Source organism: Leptosomus discolor, chromosome 2, assembly GCF_034619465.1.
Source record: "Leptosomus discolor isolate bLepDis1 chromosome 2, bLepDis1.hap2, whole genome shotgun sequence".
Lineage (NCBI taxonomy): Eukaryota > Metazoa > Chordata > Aves > Leptosomiformes > Leptosomidae > Leptosomus > Leptosomus discolor.
In genome coordinates, this window is record NC_141392.1 from 69,049,005 (window position 1) to 69,067,247 (window position 18,243).

At 45.7% G+C, this 18,243-nt stretch overlaps 1 protein-coding gene across 1 annotated transcript in view; it reads right to left on the reverse strand.

The window, feature by feature from the left end:
• RNF217 (ring finger protein 217) overlaps positions 1-5,968 on the reverse strand; it is a 58,282-nt gene extending 52,314 nt beyond the window's left edge. The window contains exon 1 of the mRNA XM_009957677.2: positions 5,294-5,968. Coding sequence (XP_009955979.2) covers positions 5,294-5,968 — 675 coding nt within the window. The remainder of the gene's footprint in view (positions 1-5,293) is intronic.
• Positions 5,969-18,243: the final 12,275 nt, after the last annotated feature.

The following is an 18,243-nucleotide window of genomic DNA, read 5'->3' on the forward strand; positions in this document are numbered from 1 at the left end:
TGGTTTAGAAAGCCTGTAATCTAGCAGGTAATATATTCTCTTCTCCTGTACCTCTCTTCCTCCTTAGGAAACTTCTGTGTTCTTGCAACATCAGCTGGAGGGTGGTCCCTCACCCTGCCATCACCTCCTGGTAGCTAGTATGCAGCCATCCTAGCAACTCGCTAGCTAGTGTTAGAGCATGTTTTTGGATTAAGACCCCTTGCAAACACAGAGCTTCTCCACCAAATGACAGTGGCCCTTCTGAGTTCTGGTTTCACTCAGGGCACAAGCAGCTCATTAACCCACAGATGATTCAGCACTTGGTGCCTACATTTCTGCCGGCTGGTTTTCATCAGCAACCAGACTACAGCTTTGAAGGTATATCATTTATATGATACCATCAGACACCTCAAGAGGCACACAGGTGTCAAGTCCCTCTGGCTCCAAACCGGTACTGGTTTTAGGCAATGCAACCTGCTCCTAAATTCTCCTCTTGGCTACCTAGCTTTATAATCCCCACAAAAATCCTGACTGTAAGAGTCAGCTGCTTTTTTCTCCAGGTCTTTCAGAAAGAGATCATGCACAGAAAAGGGTCAAAAACAAGATCTTGGGTCACAGAGAGAGGAAGACTAGTAACAGGTCCCGGGCAAAGGGAAGACGATCTCCACATTTCATGCTCAGGAGAGGAGAGCAGGAATTTAGTCTCACCAAAACCAGTCATGCACAAAACACTGTTGGATGCAGACCCTCCCCACCCCCAACAATCCCTTCCGATTTACTCATGGCCACTAATCTCATTAGAGTTCCTATAATTAAAGCACCATAATATCTGCTTGAGAATATAGTATGCTGTTTAAATTAACTCACCCGAAGTCTTTTCATGTAAGAATGACTGCTCCAAGAGTATTACAAGATTTACAAAATAAAGCACCACTAATGAGCATGGGATCAAAACTGGATTATCAAGTTTCCTAATTTGCATGTAGAAAAAAGTAGGCAGTCAAATCACCAAGGTTTCTATAAAATTTTTAAAGCCACTTTATAGGAAAAGTGAAACAAGTATAGATGCAATTATATATATAGCTTCAAATATTTATTAGACAACATTGTACTTTATAGATGTTAGGAAACAACAAATGTTATTTTGGTCTAGTCAATACTTGCTAAAAAGTGAAGAGTAAGATTGTTGCTCTGAATAGTACTTGTCAGGTTTACAGATTAGGAAGATGAGAAAACATATATAAACCTTAGCCTCTCTACCAGTCCGGGATAAGTTAAATATAAAAACCTAGTTAAACTTTAGGTCTTCTCCCTCTCTTCTTAAATCAGAACTCTTCCCATACCTATTGTTTGTGGTTTTGTTTTTTTTTTCTTAAAAAAAATCAGAACAAACCCCACACCCACCTCAGACACATAAATGGACAAAAAGCAAAACCAGGCGCAAATACTCCCTCTGACTCAGATGTAGGAGCAGCCGGCAGAGGTTAGGAAGTGAATCACTCATTTAGCAAACCTATGCGTGCACACAATTTCTGGAATAACTCGGGTTTGGTGCCATGTTAAATGCAGAGGAAGATGGGAAGTGAAGGAGATGTGAATGCAGTATTACACCTGTGAGACTTAGTGCCCTGGTTCTTCCCCGTCCACAGTTTGTATGCTGGATGCACGAGGGTAGAAGCCCACAGCTCCCAGCCGAAGGGGCAACAGTTCTTCCACCCTTCCGACCCTGAGCCGACGCAGCACATACCTGCAAGCCCATGGAGATGGCCTCCATGAACACCATGGTCCTGGAAGAGCACTGACACTTCAAACATTCACACTCATCTATTTTACGTTTGCGATTAAGCATAACAATAAAGAACAGCTTTGGGCTGCACTGATTCCTGGAGACAGGGCTTGGTGGGACCTGATCCAGGCTCTGAGACCCACACCAAGTCCTGAGGTGCAAAAGCCGCAACCTCTTTCATGCTAACCCATCACTCCTCCCTCAATTTCTCTGGGTCCAAGAGAATGAAGTCATAGATTTTTTTTTGTGAATAGTAGATAAATTGGTCATAGTCAGATCTAGAAAAACCCTGAGGGGTCTGTGAATATTAGGCCGAGAGAAAGAATACTAAATTGAGGCAAAGTTACGCAATTTACCAAAAGTCAGGCTCCCTATCGCCTGGGCCCTCCAGGCTTGCCTGCTAAGCTTCTGCTCCAGCCATTAAATCTTTGAAAGGGATTATGCAGCAAGGTGCCAGTGATAAGAAAGACTGGATCTGACCTCTGAGGACCTTCAGATGTGACATTCCTGAATCACTTACCCTCATTTTCCAGCACCCCTGTAACACTACAAGTTAACTCTGCTGCTGGAGTATTTTCATACAGATAATCTTCTTTTCAACAATGTGTAAAACTTCAGTTGATTTTCTGATCTATAAAGGGCTCCAAGGCAGAAGTTTTGATGCTGTAACATGTTTGCATAGAAGAGGGTAGAGTGCATTAACAGGGTTTTTACTTTGATACTCCATTAAGCATCATTTCAGAAATCATCATGAAACCATCATCAAGAATCCAGCTTTCTTCAGTGGGAAAACACACATAGACATTAAAGGCAACATGAATTATTTTAAGCGTTATATTTCTGCCAACATTTTCAGAATGAAAGACCACTCCTCCAGAGACTTGGAGTCAGCCAGTGTCCTCTCAAACAAAGGGCACAGATTGCTACTTCTCTGCCAAGGAAACCAGATCTAAACAATGCATATTGCTGTTTGGGGTTTTGTTTTTCAGTTGTTTCTGTTTGTTTTCAACTTCAGGTACATTCCTAAATCAAGCTGGCCCTATCCAAACTAAAAGTCTGTTAAAATTTTCAAATAGAAACAGCTTTTCAACATGTACTCCTTTTGAACTTTTGGTCCATTTTCTTTTTTCCTCTGCTACACTAAGTGCTAAGTCTCAAAGATGAAAGGTGACTTTATTTCTATCCTGTACTGCCTTGCCACTCATCATTCCCAGAAACTCCTCTAATTTAACTGACACAGAGAAGCCTTTTCTGTCTCCTCACGATGAGTCACAGGGTCCTTCCACAGCAGAAGGGAAAGATACATCACTTGTTCTTCTCAAAGAAATATCACTTTCTTGTTCTTTTCAAAAAACAAAGACAGGGGAAGAACACATTGGAAATACTCTGTTATTCGAGGGTATTTTGTTTCCTTTTTCCCTGAACAAATTTATCAAGCAACTAAAATTCTGCCTGGTCATAACAGCATCTGTAACATCTGTAACAGCATCTGCCCACAGAAGTGTTCTGTGAATCTCCATCCTCAAGATCAGCATCCCTGCTGCAGATACCCCCTCCTCTGCATCTGTATCCCTTCCCCACCTTTCAAATAGAAGAGTAAGTACCCATATGGCTATCTGCCAAGCAGACCTTTTAATAGCTGCTGGGATAAGCTTTGCAGAGTGCTCAGCAACGGTAGTGGCTTCCTTGAAGAGGGCATCCCTGCATACGCATCCAACAGCTAGGCATTGCTAAACACACTTCATGGGGCAAATACCCCGTTTCCAGGCAAGTCAGCTGTTTCAGCCACCAAGCTGCTGGATCATCCTCCCAGAGTCCAGCCTACACCAGGCAGAAGAGTTCTTCAGCATGGCTTTAGCTACTGGATCATATAACTTCCATTAGATCACTGTAAGCTGTAGGCACCTGCAGAAGCTAGAGAAGACTACCCTGACATCACACCACTTTGCAATTTTCAGCTTTGAAGCAAGACAGTATTCTCACACATAACCTCAGTGGCAAATACAAAGGTGGCACAAACCCGCATTGGCAATATCCTCTAAAAGCTTACTGAGAGTATCCATTCCACCACTTAACTACAAACCAAACCATTCTGGGCTCTGTACATGACATCTCTTATCAAGTATTACTGAGTTTCAGTGTTAGAGGAGATATACAAAACAGAACTCCGCTTCTCCCATCCACCAGCTTCCATATTAAGCCCTTCCCTGTTACCTAAACGAAGGCAGGCCATAAAAACACTAGCGAGTTTACTATTAGCCAGAACAAACACTACCAGCACTAGTAACAGCTACATAGGCTACCACTGCCCAGAGAGGAGCACATGCTTCTCTTCAGTCAGCACATGCAATTTCCATCAACAGTGACATGTTCCCTGGTCAGAGCAGCCCGACAACTATTTATAGTCCGTGAGGGCGGCTGTAGCCACCCATCCATCCCATCCCTACGCACGCAGCCCAGCGGGCACACAGACCGCCACAGCACAGCTCCCAGCCCCAACAGGTGTAAAAATTCATCTTTCCACCACGCCAGCACATCTCCACCGAGCACATCCCAAAAGTTTCTGTTGACTAAAAACATAAAGGTGGTAAGCAAACGGTTTATTTGGTTTTGTTTTACCCATACTTCTCCCATCGCTCTTTGGGTTTAGGGCATGCCTACACTAGCAGCAGACACAATGCACAAGTGTTTTGTGATGCTAAACTAGCTACTAAAAATACTAGCGAAGACAAAACTCTGCTTTCAAGCTATTGATTTCGGTTTGAAACAGCAGTTCTGACTGACAACACAATGATGAAGACATAAGCAGCCTATACACGAGTAGCCGTCTACCCAGGAGGCGCAGCTTATCTGCCCAGCACAGAAAAATTGTGTTCTGGGGTTTTCTCCCCGCAAAGAAGTTCCTGTTGTAACTGCGATTCTTCACAAACACGCACCCCCCACCCCTATTTTAATCTTTACATAATTGGCAACATACTGAACACAATGTATTCTCAGAACAGGACGAGGGGTGAGAGGACCTGCAGGACAGCGGCCAAAATCCCCAGCCCCAAACTCCAGGAGTCCTCTCGGAGGCGGCTGCTAACGCTCCCAAACTCTGTTCCTTGCCATTCTTTGTACCCCTCTTTAAGGGAAACTGGTGCCGGCCACGTAACAGTGAGAGTCTGAGAATTCAAACAGAAAATCCTTAAAGGATGGGAAGAGCCCGAGAACATAAAAGCGACCAACCCGACAGGCTGCGTAACAACGCGCAAACAAACACTTCGGGAACAAATGGTCATTAAATCAGCAGCTCCGAGGCAGGCGGCTGCCAAACGCGTTCCGTACGGGATGGGAAAGGTTCCGACTCCACCCCACCCCACCGAGAGCCACTCGCCCGCCGCCGGGCCGGGCCCGCAGCGATGGGCCCGCAGCGATGCTCCCGCCCGCGGCCGGTGCCTCACGCCCAGCGGCTGGAGCCGAGGCTGCTCCCTCGGACCTTTTCCCACCCCCGCTCAGCTCAACCTCGCAGCGCCTGCCGGGCCGTACCTGGGAGCTGAGGTACCGCTTGAGGCACTCCTCGCACACCGCCTTCTTGCAGCAGGACAGGGGCTTGATGGGCTTCTCCTCCAGGCACACGCGGCAGCTCAGCACCAGTAGCGGCCCGAACTCCCCCGCGATCAGCCCGGAGAAGGGCTCGGGCAGCAGGTACAAGTCCACCACCTCGATGCTGCCGCCCGCCGACAGCGGGTCGCCGCCCGCCGCCACTCCGCGCCGCGCCGGGGGCTGCCCCGCACTTGGGCCGCCGACGCCCGGGCCGCCGCGGGGGGAGGCGGGGGCCGCCGCCGGCCGGTCGTTCTCCACGCAGTAGACGGTGCAGTACACGTGCCGCCGGGGGGGGCGGCGGCGGCCGTTGCCCCCCTCTGGCCCCGGCCCCTCCTCCGCCAGGGCCGCTGACTCCCCCGCGGCCGGCGGCTGCTCCGGCCCAGCCACCGCCTCCGCCTCCTCCTCTTCAGTCCCTTGCCGCTCGGGGCTGGCGGCGGGCGGCGGCGGCGGCTCGCCGCTTCGCCCCGGCCCGGGCGCCCCGCCGTCCGGGGCCGCCTCTCGCAGCGGAGGCGGTTCGTCCGGGCCAGGCTCCCGCGGGGCCCCGGCCGGGCTCGGCGGCGCGGGGGCGGCGGCGGCGGCCGCCCGCGGGGCGCTCAGCGAGCTCTGCTGCTCCCCCATCGCCGCCCGCCGCCGCCGCCGCTCCTTCCCATCCAGCCGCCTACCGGCCCCGCTTCTGCTTCCGGGTCCCTAGCCCCGCGGCCCGCCGCGCCGAGCCCCGCGCCGCCCGCCCGCGGGCTCCGGCCGCCGCCGCCGCCGCCCGGCCTCCTCCCAGGGGGGCTGTGGGCGCGGGGGAAGGAGCGGCGGCTGCCGCTCAGGTCAGCGCCGCCCGCGGGGTCCCGGCCGGAGCCCGACCCCCATGCCGGGGAGGACACGGGCAGCCGCCCCTGATGCCGCGGGGCAGCGCGCCCGGCCGCGCCTCGCAACCGCCCCGGCCCGCCCCACGCGTCACCGCCCCCTGCCTGCGGCGGCCGCCCCGCCGGGCGCGCCCGCCCGCCGCCTGCCTCCACCCCGCTCTGACGCAGCGCTCCTTGGCCTCGCCCCTCATTCAACCGTAAACACCGCGTGCCTGCCCGCACGGCACGGCACGGCACGGCACGGCACGGCCGCGGGCTGCCCCCTCCGCCGTGTGCCGGTACCTGGGGCCGGGCTCCCCACCACCACCCCCCCGCGCCCTTCTCTCCCTCTTCTGAGGCGGCAGCGTTTAGCGCCCCTCGCCTGAAGTCGCCTGGTGCTCGAGAGGACGGGGAGAGCAGTAAGAGGAGGCGTTGGGAAGCCGACACCGGTTTAAATTTCGTTACGCCGCGATGCTCCGGGAGGAACCTCTGCCGAACCAGCTGTGAGCATCCCGTTAAAAACCATCCCCACAGAGAACAAATCGCGGCCGGCAGAAGCGACACCGCTGTAAGAGCTGCGCGCTAAAAACAGGCGATACAGTGACATTCGCAAAAATAATTTAAACGATCGAAGAGAGGTGGATCCACGCAGGTCCAAAACGGTATCTGGTTGTTTGGGTATTCGCAGTTAAGGGGATAAGAGGAGCGTCTGCGCATGCTGCTCTGAGAGTCTGCCGGTATGCCAGTGCCTCTGCTTGAAGACGGTATCTCCAGACCTTGACATCATCAGTTACATCATCACACAGGGCAGATGTCATGGAGCTGATCCTGCAGCAACGAGTAACTTCACAGGGACTGTGCAGTTTCCATCCCGAACTTTGTCTAGAGCGTTAACCAGAAGTTAATGAGTTGCTCTGGTTGAGAGGGCACGGGGCTGGGCTAAAGAAAGAAAGAGGAAGAGGAGGAGGTCTGCACGTGGGGGAGTGACAGTAGGGGATACCAGGGGAGATGGTCTGCGTGCTGTCACCTCAACCCCAGTGAGCTCATGAGCTCGGGCTCATGCAGGCCTCGTAGGACCTGGAGCAGCTCCACACATTTGTCTGGCTCCGTGCTTGGGCTCAGCAGCCTTCCAGCCGTCCCAGAGGCGAGTGGATGAGGGGCCGGCCCAGCTTTGGAGGACCCTGCAGAGCACTGCAGTGTGCCTGTGCTCCAGAGAGGAGCTGAGCCTCCCCGAAAGCCACGCGGGGAGCCTGTCCTGCCAAGCTGAAGGCTGGAAATGGAGGCATCCTGGGTTCTCTGTGCAGCAACTGGCAACATCTGCAGGCCTGGGGGCTCTTCTTCCAGACCCGAGCTGACCTGAACGTCAGTGTGAATGAGTTTGTGCAATGTCAGACTGTAGTTACCCCTGCAGGAAAATAGTATAGAGGAATTACTTCTTTCAAACAATGTGTTTGTTTAGCTTTTCTTATTTGAGCCTCTAGAGTTTATGCTCCCAAAGCTTACTGTGAAAATACAGAGTGTAGAACTTCTAATGAATGAATAAACCTCAGCATTTCCTACAACCCTGCCATTCAAGAAGCTGGAGCTTAAAGAAAAAACCTAGAAAGACAATGTCATTGCAAGAGCAAGCAACGTTGCTCGGCTGTTAATTCATAAATGTGTGTGCTAAAGCACAGCAGGGGAAAAAATGTCCTGGGGAATTCAGGACAGCAATGCTAATCGTACTCAGCTGAGGGGAAGCATTAGGCAAATACGAGTTACAGAATTGCCCATGCCCTACCACGCTATGGACTGAGGATAGTTCCGTGGCCCATGCCCAGCCATGGGTCCTGCTGGTCCCGACTATGAACAGTGGGCAGACATGCCGGCCCCAGCGGCCTCCGGTGCCCCCCATCCTGCCCTGCTTCTGGCTGGAATGGAGGGACAGACCCTGGCTGGTGAGGTCCTGCCTGGCAGCTGCCGAGGGGACCCCGCCCCTCCCTGCCAACAGCTCCTTGACATGTGTATGCTTTGCAACAAGTCTTTGCCATATGCTTTGTATATTCTCTCAGACATATTAAAAAAGTATGAAATTATATAGTGGTAGATGGAAAGAAATATTGGGCTGAGGTAAACACAACATGACCCGCTAATATGTACTGATTGCCTTTTCCACCATGCATGCCTTCGCACAGATACATATTTGAATGACCTCAAGAAAGGATAATTTTCAAAAAAAAAGACCCTCACAAAGCCCCCAACAATCTGACAAAATAGGGCACTGTGTTGCGCGGCACTCATTCCCCAAGAGAGCTGGTGAGAGAACAAGCGGTCACCGAGGGATGCTGGTTCTGTTGCTCAGTGCACTGCTGGTAGGTGCCTGGGTGCGTGAGGCAGGAGCTTGTACAGGGCTGAACACGTGGTTCCCAAACAAGCTGCTCTGCTGCTAACTGACAGCCTACATGATGTATCTTGGGCTGGCTGTTGCCCAGGTTTTGAGAAACCATGAGTCAGATTTGCATCCTGAATGAATCCGTTGCTAAAACGTTCTTGTTTTAAAATGCAATTTTAGATCCACAGATTTTACGCTCTCTGTAGAGCATGTCTAGACTTTAAATAAAACCTTATTGAAGATGTTAAAAAGATAGCAGCACTACCGGATTTGCATAAGATAACAGATTAAAATAAATTATCCTACAGAAATAAAGCTTTTTCTTGCCGAATTGTTTGGTTTATGAGAATTTCATCGTGTTTGAGCACAGTTGGAACTGAGTGTAGTTGCTTGAAAGATTACTTTTCTCCCTGTGATACACTGCCAAGTCAAACTCTGCAGAGATTCACACATTTGAGCTCTGCAAATGAAGCTTGTGGAAGCAGCTGGCAGGGCATTCATTCTCTGTCAGGGATCCCCAATTTTGAAAATCTCTATCCACCACCAGAACCTGGATTTGCTTACCTCCAGGAATACAGCAAAGTCCATAATTTTTTTCTTCTTGGTTAAAAAATTGGAGGGCTGGGTTTCAGTAGGTCTGTTTCTGGGGAGTCCTTTTACTCATGCCTGACTTTTAAATTCCACAGCTGAGATCCAGGGCAGGCACTTGTCTTTTCAAACAATAAATGCAGTTGCCTGCCACAGTTCTGGTAATGCCTGAATTTAGGGTTGGGGTTTTTTTTATTCACACTGAACAAAGTTGTGGTGGCTATTGCATCAATTAATTCAATTTTTCACAATTTGTAAAATTTAACAAAGTGTTGCCTGAGAATTTTCATCCTTCCTTATTTTCCCTCAGTTTCTTCTTTGCTCCCTTCCTTTCTTTCCTTTAATCAAAAAGGCACAAGCTTACATAAAACTACAGCAAAAGAAAATATTAGGCTATGCAGGATGCAAGCAAACTGCAGAATTCATCACTACACCAATCACTGCAGCAGTTCTATAGTGAATTTAAAAAACGATTGGATACATTTAGCAGTACAGCAGAGCTAAAGGAGGCTGTGCTGTCTGTACAGCTATGTGTGCATATATATGTGTGCATGTGTGTGTACACATACGTAAAAGGAGGACTCAATTTCCCAAAGCCATAGTTCTTGAGACTTCATGAAAATTACTTTTACTAAAAATAATTAATATTTTTAGGTGAGTAATTAACAGTCATTCTTCTGGGCTTATGCTGATGGCCTCTGAGGAAGTTGGAAGACTTAATTTTCTATGTATAGCAGTAAGTAACTGGCAGCACGGTGTTGGGCCATTGCATGTGGAACTTACTTGGGGGGGGCGATTCTTTTTTACCTTGTTATTAAGTGTTTTTTTGAAATATTTAGATTTTTCTGTTTTCCCTACTGTTGTAAATGTATTTTGAGTATTCTATGAAGTGTCTTTAACCAAATGTTTGTATTTCTTTTGAAAATGAAATGAAAATTAATGTTCTTATGTTTGCTCCTCAACACTTGTAATTCTTACTATCCTGTACTCTCCACATATAATATATTCTCTTACATTCTCCTGAATACATCCTATATGGAATCATAGAATCATAGAATGGTTTGGGTTGGAAGGGACTTTAAGACCATCTAGTTCCAACCCCCTGCCACGGGCAGGGACACCTTCCACTAGACCAGGTTGCTCAAAGCCCCATCCAACCTGGCCTTGAACACTGCCAGGGAGGGGGCAAGCACAGCTTCTCTGGGCAGCCTGTTCCAGTGCCTCACCACCCTTGTAGTGAAGAACTTCTTCCTAATGTCTCATGCAAATCTCCCCTCTTTCAGTTTGAAATTGTTACTCCTCATCCTATCACCACAGTCCCCGATCAAGAGTCCCTCCCCACCTTTCCTGTAGGCCCCCTTGAAGTACTGGAAGGCCACTATAAGGTCTCTCTGGAGCCTTCTCTTCTCCAGCCTGAACAACCCCAACTCTCTCAGCCTGTCCTCACAGGGCAGGTGCTCCAGCCCCATGATCATCTTCGTGGCCCTCCTTTGGACCCACTAGAGCAGGTCCATGTCTTCCTTGTGCTGGGGGACCCAGAGCTGAACGCAGTACTCCAGGTGGGGTCTCATCAGAGCAGAGTAGAGGGGGAGAATTACCTCCCTCAACCTGCTGGCCACACTTGTCTTAATGCAGCCCAGGATGTGATCAGCTTTCTGGGCTGCGAGCACACATTGCTGGCTCATATTCAGCTTTTCATCCACCAGCACCCCCAAGTCCTTTTCTTCAGGGCTGCTCTCAATCCACTCACGGCCCAGCCTGTATTTGTGCTTGGGATTGCCCTGCCCCATGTGCAGGACCTTGCACTTGGCCTTGTTGAACTTACAAGAGGTTTGCATGGGCCCACCTCTCCAGCCTGTCAAGGTCCCTCTGGACGGCCTCCCTTCCCTCCAGTGTTCCCACCGCACCACACAGCTTGGAGTCGTCAGCAAACTTGCTGAGGGTGCACTCAATGCCACTGTCCATGTCGCCAACAAAGATGTTAAACAGTACTGGTCCCAGTACTGATCCTTGAGGAACACCACTTGTCCTGGTCTCCACTCAGACATCGAGCCGTTGACCATGACTCTTTGGGTGCAGCCATCTAGCCAATTCCTGATCCACTGAATGGTCCATCCATCAAAGCCATGTCTCTCCAGTTTAGAGACAAGGATGTAATGTGGGACAGTGTCAAAAGCCTTGCACGAGTCCAGGTAGATGGTGTCGGTTGCTTTTCCCTTACCCACCATCGCTGTAAACCCATTCTAGAAGGCCACCAAATTTGTCAGGCAGGATTTGCCCTTGGTGAAGCCATGTTTGCTGTCACAAATCACCTCCTTATTTTCCATGTGCCCTAACATATTTACCAGGAGGATCCGCTCCACGATCTTGCCAGACACAGAGGTGAGACTGACTGGCCTGTAATTCCCAGGGTCTTTCTTTTTTTCCCCTTTTTAAGTATGAGGGTTATGTTTACTAAATATGGGGGTTATGTTGTATATATACCACTCACATTTGACATGGTTCTGCTTTCAAAAGTTTTAAACTGACTATGCTGACAGTTTTCATCAAAAAATATCTGTAACTTCCAGTGAAAAAAGCTCATGGCAATGGTGTTGCAGTCATGACAAGAGTTTTCTGGGACCACCCAGTGAGAACAGAACTCTTAAAAGCTTCGCCTTCGTCTGCAGTTCTGAATTTAGGTGGGATACACAGGCACAACTTGGTGGTAAAGAAGATGTAGTTGTATAACTCGCCTAGAAAAATCCTCCTAGCATTTGAATTATAGTATGCAAAACAAAGTATCCTTGACAGTACTTGGTTTTAATAGTTATGCAGTATGTTTCTGCAGCTAGAAGGAAAATATAGGTATCTACTTGGGCTTTTGTCCATCTTGTGGGGTGAAAGAGTCATGCATGTTCTACAGAAAGTGTAGGTTAGAAAAAGGCATGCAGTAGGATAATTTCTTTTGAACATCCTAATTAAATCAGGAAGAATGACTGTGTGCCTAGTTTAATTGCTACAGTATTTATTTTGAAAACAGTCTGTGCCATTATTTTTATCTAGCACTATGGAAACAACCTTCAAAATATAACTATCTGTCTTGAAAGTATCTGCAAAAATTTCAATAAATAGCTTTTGCATATGCGTTTATTAGAAAGCTTTGGGAGAACATAGTCATTGGCACATCACTGGAATTACAACATAGATGTATTCATGTATGTGAGTTTCTTCAAGCAAAGGAAGCACTGCCTAAATGAAGCAAACCTTTTGGACCACATATGTGCTTACTATCCACATCTGGGCTAGGGAGAGAAAAAGCTTTTCTGAAATTTATGGATCTTTCCAAACAGAACTTATCAGTGTCCCAAGTAATCTTCTAAAGGGCACCTACAACTCCAATGCATCCTCCTTAATCCTTCTCACGTTTTGGAATGATGTATCCTACTCACTTCTTCAAAATCTTCCTTTACACCTGTGATGCTGTTTTTTTTAATTAGTTCTTTGTCCGCATCACTAATTTTTATTGTTTTTCTTTTTTTTTCCTATCACGTCTTTTCTTCCTAAAAATACCACAAAGCTCTGTGTTTAGCCTACCGCTTTGTAGACAGACTCATGACCATGTTTTTGATCTGATCTTGCTAAATCCAGTTCCCTATTGAGGGCTGGACTTGCCAGCTTAAGCCAATGGAAACAATTTACTCCTCCTCACCTAAATCTTTTATTCTTTCTGGACTTTCTTATCACATTATCATCCCTCATGTCACCTGGGTTCATAAATTGGGAATCACTTTAATCTTCAGCAAATGCAAAGAATCACTTGAGCGGAGCAAGGTCCTTAAACATCAAACTTTTCATAGAGCAGCAGTATGTATTTTTGAGTTCTTGAGGTTAAACTGAGAGACTGAGCTGGGAATCTCATGACCACAGATTTCTTCCCCAGGTGGGCTTATTCATTGTTAGTCCCAGTCTTAACCTGTCTCAAGCTCGGCTCCATGTATCCTGCAATCAATGTTTTTCTCCTTAACAGCAGACAACACCCGAGTCGTTTATCAGCATTAATCTGGAATGAAATGCCTCGATGCACAGCCTGGATGCGATGCAGTCATTTTGAGGAAGCTGAAGTTATTTACCACCGTCAGCAGCGGTACAGGCATGAGACCGTTCCAAACTACGTCAGCATTTTTAGACTCTCCCAAACAAAGAATACTTCACTACTGCATTATTTTTATTAATATGCCTTTGAAGTTATTTTTACAGTAATAGCTGGTCACAGGATTACCTGACAACAGCATAGTGAGAGTAAAGTCTGCTGAAGGGCAAATATATTTTATAGCTATCATTGTTTTAATTAACTATGCAGAATGACACACAAATAGAATGTTTTGTAAAATAAAGACTTAGCAGCTACGTTTTCAAAAATATCATGAGCAATTCTGTGATGTGCAAATTGCTATCTTTTCCTTCTTAGCTTCAGGCCTGAAAAGCAGTTGAACATTTGTTAAAACAATTGTCTACCCTTATTACAGAATAATCAAATTATGCTTTTATCATTTTGTACTAGAGGGTTTTCTTTTTACAATGTTAATAATTTAAAAGGATTTCAGAAAATAATCAAATTAAGTAATTAACCTGATCAGACAGTGGGGATACATAGAGCTATTCAAATTAGCTATTTTTTAATTATACTTCTTTACTTCTTAAAGCCACATTTCTAAATGATTTTGAAGGCTTCCTTATGCTCGTCTCTGTAATTCAACAAAACCCACTGTTATCAGCAGAGACTCCCATTACATGCATTGTGACTCCATTGAGACTTATGGCTTCTGCAAGGAGCTGCTGTAACGAATTGAGCTGCTTTCATGAGCCGAGCAGGGACAGGCAGCACGGTCTCATGTCAAGGGCACTGGAGTGGGGGCCTGGGGGCCCCGTTTCTAATCTCAGCTCTGTGACTGACCAGCCGTGTGACCTTGGACGAGATACTCCTATATCTCTGTTTCCCCTTTTACCCTTTGCCTGTCTCAATTATTTAGACTGTAAGCCCTGTGAGACGAGGAGCGTTTGCAGCTGCAGCATCGTGTGGCCGGGTGAATCCCCTGATCTTGGCTGATACTCGAGGTATTGCTGTAACACAGACAAAATGCAGTAATTTCAACATCCAGCATGCAATGTGAAATTAGCTAATTAATAGCACATTTTATCAATAAAATTAAATTATGTATGTTGAGATACTTCTCCCTATTTTTACTTTGTTTGACTGGGGAACACCATATTCACAAGAATTTGCTGGGCTGCAGTCATTACTGAATAGCAGGTGTGTGCTGTGAGGGTTTTACATGCTTAAGCTAACACCGGGAACTTAACCCACCTTCAACCTCACAGTCTCTTTGCGTAAGAAGGCAGGAATATAAACGTTTTTCCTTCCTCAGATAATGTGTACAGATTTCCAGTGGGATTTTACCTGGGGTACCAAAGCAAATATTTGATAGGACATGTGTGACAATTCTACTGAGGAAAGAAAAGGCAGAATAAAATCTAATTCACTGTCAGGAGCAAAATGCTGTAACTTATCTCCACGAATTTATTTTTATTACTGCCACAAGAATTAATGACTACTTACACTCCAGAAGTCATTCTGCAGAGTAAGATAATGCCAGTTTCATACCACTGCAGGTCAAAAATAAATGTTCTTTTTATGGCTTTGACCATAATTTGCAAACCCCTTGCGTTTTCCAGCCTGTAAGACAGGCTTCACTGCAGAGGTGCCATGCTCAGAAAATCTCCACAGTTGGATGGAAAAAAGACGCTCAATTATGATTCTGCAAGATTAAAATAATGGTATATTGATTATTCTATATGTTGTATTGATTATTCTATAGATAGTTTGACTGCAATGGGGATTGAGAAGCATAAGAAATGGGAACAGGCAGCAAATTGCCTTGACAAAACTTAACAGTTTACTTGCTGCAATGAAATCCAATATGTGACACAACACAGTGTCAGGTGTCTTTTCTGAAGGGCTGCTAAGACACAGCAATTAACAGGGAATCAGTTAAATGATTTCCTTGAAAGGTAATTTGACTTGCTCTGGACTGTTTGTTTGTCTGGGGCATTCTTTGCTCCCCCATAGTTAAGCTAAAGGCTGATTCTTAAAGACTTCGTTGCATGTGTTGAAAAAAGTGTTGGTAAATGGCATGCATTTTGCCTTAGGAATTACTGTATACGGCTGAGAACAGCCATACATTTGTACATACACCAGTAGTAAGTCTGCACATAATATCATGTGTCTTTTTGCATGCAGTACTCGGCTACCTTGAAAAAACTGTTCCTAAAAGTCTTTTCCTACATTCTTTTATCTTACATGTCTTGTTTTAAAACAGGCCAAAAGTAGCAATATTAAAAAGTGCAGGCCAGCTAGGGCAATCTACAGACTACAATAGAAACTGTTTTCAAAGAAAAAAAGTTCAGCTAGGAACTTGATAAATATAGGTGAGAAATGGTTTGCACTCTCCCTGCAAAAGCTGGTTTTTAGTAGCCATTTTAGAAGCAGCAATAGTATATCCTGCCCTAACAATAAAGTTAGTTGCTTGATTTGCAGATTAAGTCCTGGATGGAGTTATAAAAAGAAAGAAAGAGATGTTGAAACAATCCCTGGAGTAATGAAAAGGCATCAATAAACCTCTTATTCTAGGGAAGCATAACTGGGGGAAAAAATGTAACATTTGAAGATACTGTCTGGACAGAAAACAAAATCCTTAGGCTGTCAGAGTAGAATCTGAGACTGCCAGCAAGCCAAGGTTGCAGTGAAAGCCCTGCAGTTTGTTTGGTGGATCTGGTATGCTTACCAGCAACATAAAAAAAAAGTCTCAAAAATGCCAAGCCTGTCACAGGAGCCTTCCCAAGGAGCCGCTCATGGGCCTGTCTGCTGGGAAGCCAACAGTTGTGATTGGTTCTTGCCACGTGAATCTCTGTTCATGAGGACAAGAAACAAGACTAACTAACTTGCTGTAGCTTGGTATAAATTTTAACCTCAGACAAACTTGAATTAGACTCATGGAGAAAATTCTCACCATCATATTCTTCAGTGCCAAGTCAGAAGTTGCACTTTCACATGAACAGTGGCAGATGTAAAAAAAGGTAGTGAATATAGTTGCAATAGTGTTCCTTATATTAATTAGATCAGGAGTTGTCTGACTACTTGTGATTGCTTGACTTAGTGTGACCTTACCTGCTACTTGGAGTGATTTATCTGCTTATAAGAGAGTACAAAAATAAAGAGGAGAGCGACTGTGAGAGATTGACATACAACTGTGTAATTGCAATCAGATTTGTCTTTTAAGTTTTTATCACCTGTGAACTTTTAGATTGTGAAAAGGTCTAATGCTGAAGACTGCTGCTTAAGCAATTCATATGTGAAACAGCTGTAAGCTTTCTTTATGCTGCCAACGCTAATGAAGTGCATTTATTAAGTACTTCTTATTTTCCAGTGAAAACATTTGTCTGCGGTCCTTCAGGACACGACTATACATTACACAGTAAATTTTTGTAAGCTAAGAATCGATCTGAACACAGCACTCACAATGTAATTTTAAATCAGTGAAATTAAATTGATGCAATTCAGAGCCAGTGAAGGTAAACTGGTATAACCTGCGTCAGTGCCAATGAAACAATGCCAAAACCAAGACATGCTTGTTTAAATATATGAGTTAGCAGTGCATGTTAACATCATGTACCTCTAGAGAGTGTCTTCCCAGCTTACTTAGTCCCATCAACAGGACAAGAAATTGTTCTAAAATGTCTAAAATTGACTAAGTATGCATGTATGTAAAAATAGATGTTTATTTTAATGCTGCATGATAGTCTTGTTTTAAAAGACACGACATTGCAAAAGAAGTAGGACACATGTAAAACAGATGAAAAACTGGTAACTGAATTCAAGAAGTAACTATCAGCAGGAAAGGATCATCAAGTGGGTCTGTTTCTAGTACGGTTCAGTGGGGATTAGTGCAAGTCCTGGCATTGCTCAATAGTTTCATGAGCAGGGTGGAAATAAATACAGTGACTAAAAGCTAGTGAGTAACTAACAATAAGGACGGAGCAGTTATACAAAGGAGTTTAACTTGAGTGTGTTGGTCTTGTTCCAATAAAATGTCTTCATATAACAAAAAATAAACTAGTATGTTTCAATGTACATATCTAGTATGTAATAGATTTTGTAGTGCTTAAAGTCTTCAAGGATGGATGCTTTTCTAGGAGTTATCTTTCTGTCAAACATGCATTAAGTGTACTCTGTACACATTACATAGGTAGGAAATAAGACTCAAATCTATTAGAAGAGTCCTTTCTGGTGTAGGTTTTTATGAATCTATTTGTAACCAGTGAAACTTCTGCACATTGACCAGACTTGATAAAAGCCGTTATTTGTGTCACCTGAGTGCTTAGGCATGGCACTGCTGTGGGAGTCTGGGCTTTTTCTCTGTGACTGTGTGAAGTACAAATTACAGTCCCAGCTCTGCTGGAGCACTGAGATACACAGAAGTGTTACTGGGAAGAATTACAGCAATTCCTGCAGATGGACCATTAAGGAAGCCAATGTGCTTCTTCCAGGTTAACAGCTTCACTTGCAGGGCAATTTTTTGCCTGGGAGTTACACTGATGCAGTTCCTAGTGTGGATGTAGATATGCTGGACGCTTTTATATGGGAGCAGGCTTTTCTCTTGCCTGTTTAGAAAGCTTAAGCCTTTGAACTGGCATAACTGTGTCAATGTGAATGGGGTTACAGCATTTAAAGGATTCCGGCACAGCTGTTGACTTGCTTTCATTTAGGCAAGGTACACACTTCTTAGGCTGCTGAAAATGGACGTCTTGAACTTTCAGTTCAGAAACTGAAAAAAAAGCCCTAGGCACACAGTCATGCCATTTTAACTCTACTTGGTTGTGTGGTACAATGTGAAGTAATGCTAAACCTAGATTATCTAATCTAAGCTCTTATTCAGCATTTAAATATGTGAAGCAGAGAGAACACAGGTAAGAATATGCCAATATTCTATTCAATTACTATGACCTAAGATGCCTGTTTTCCCATGTTTCCTCTTTGGGGTGGATATATGCACAGAAACATT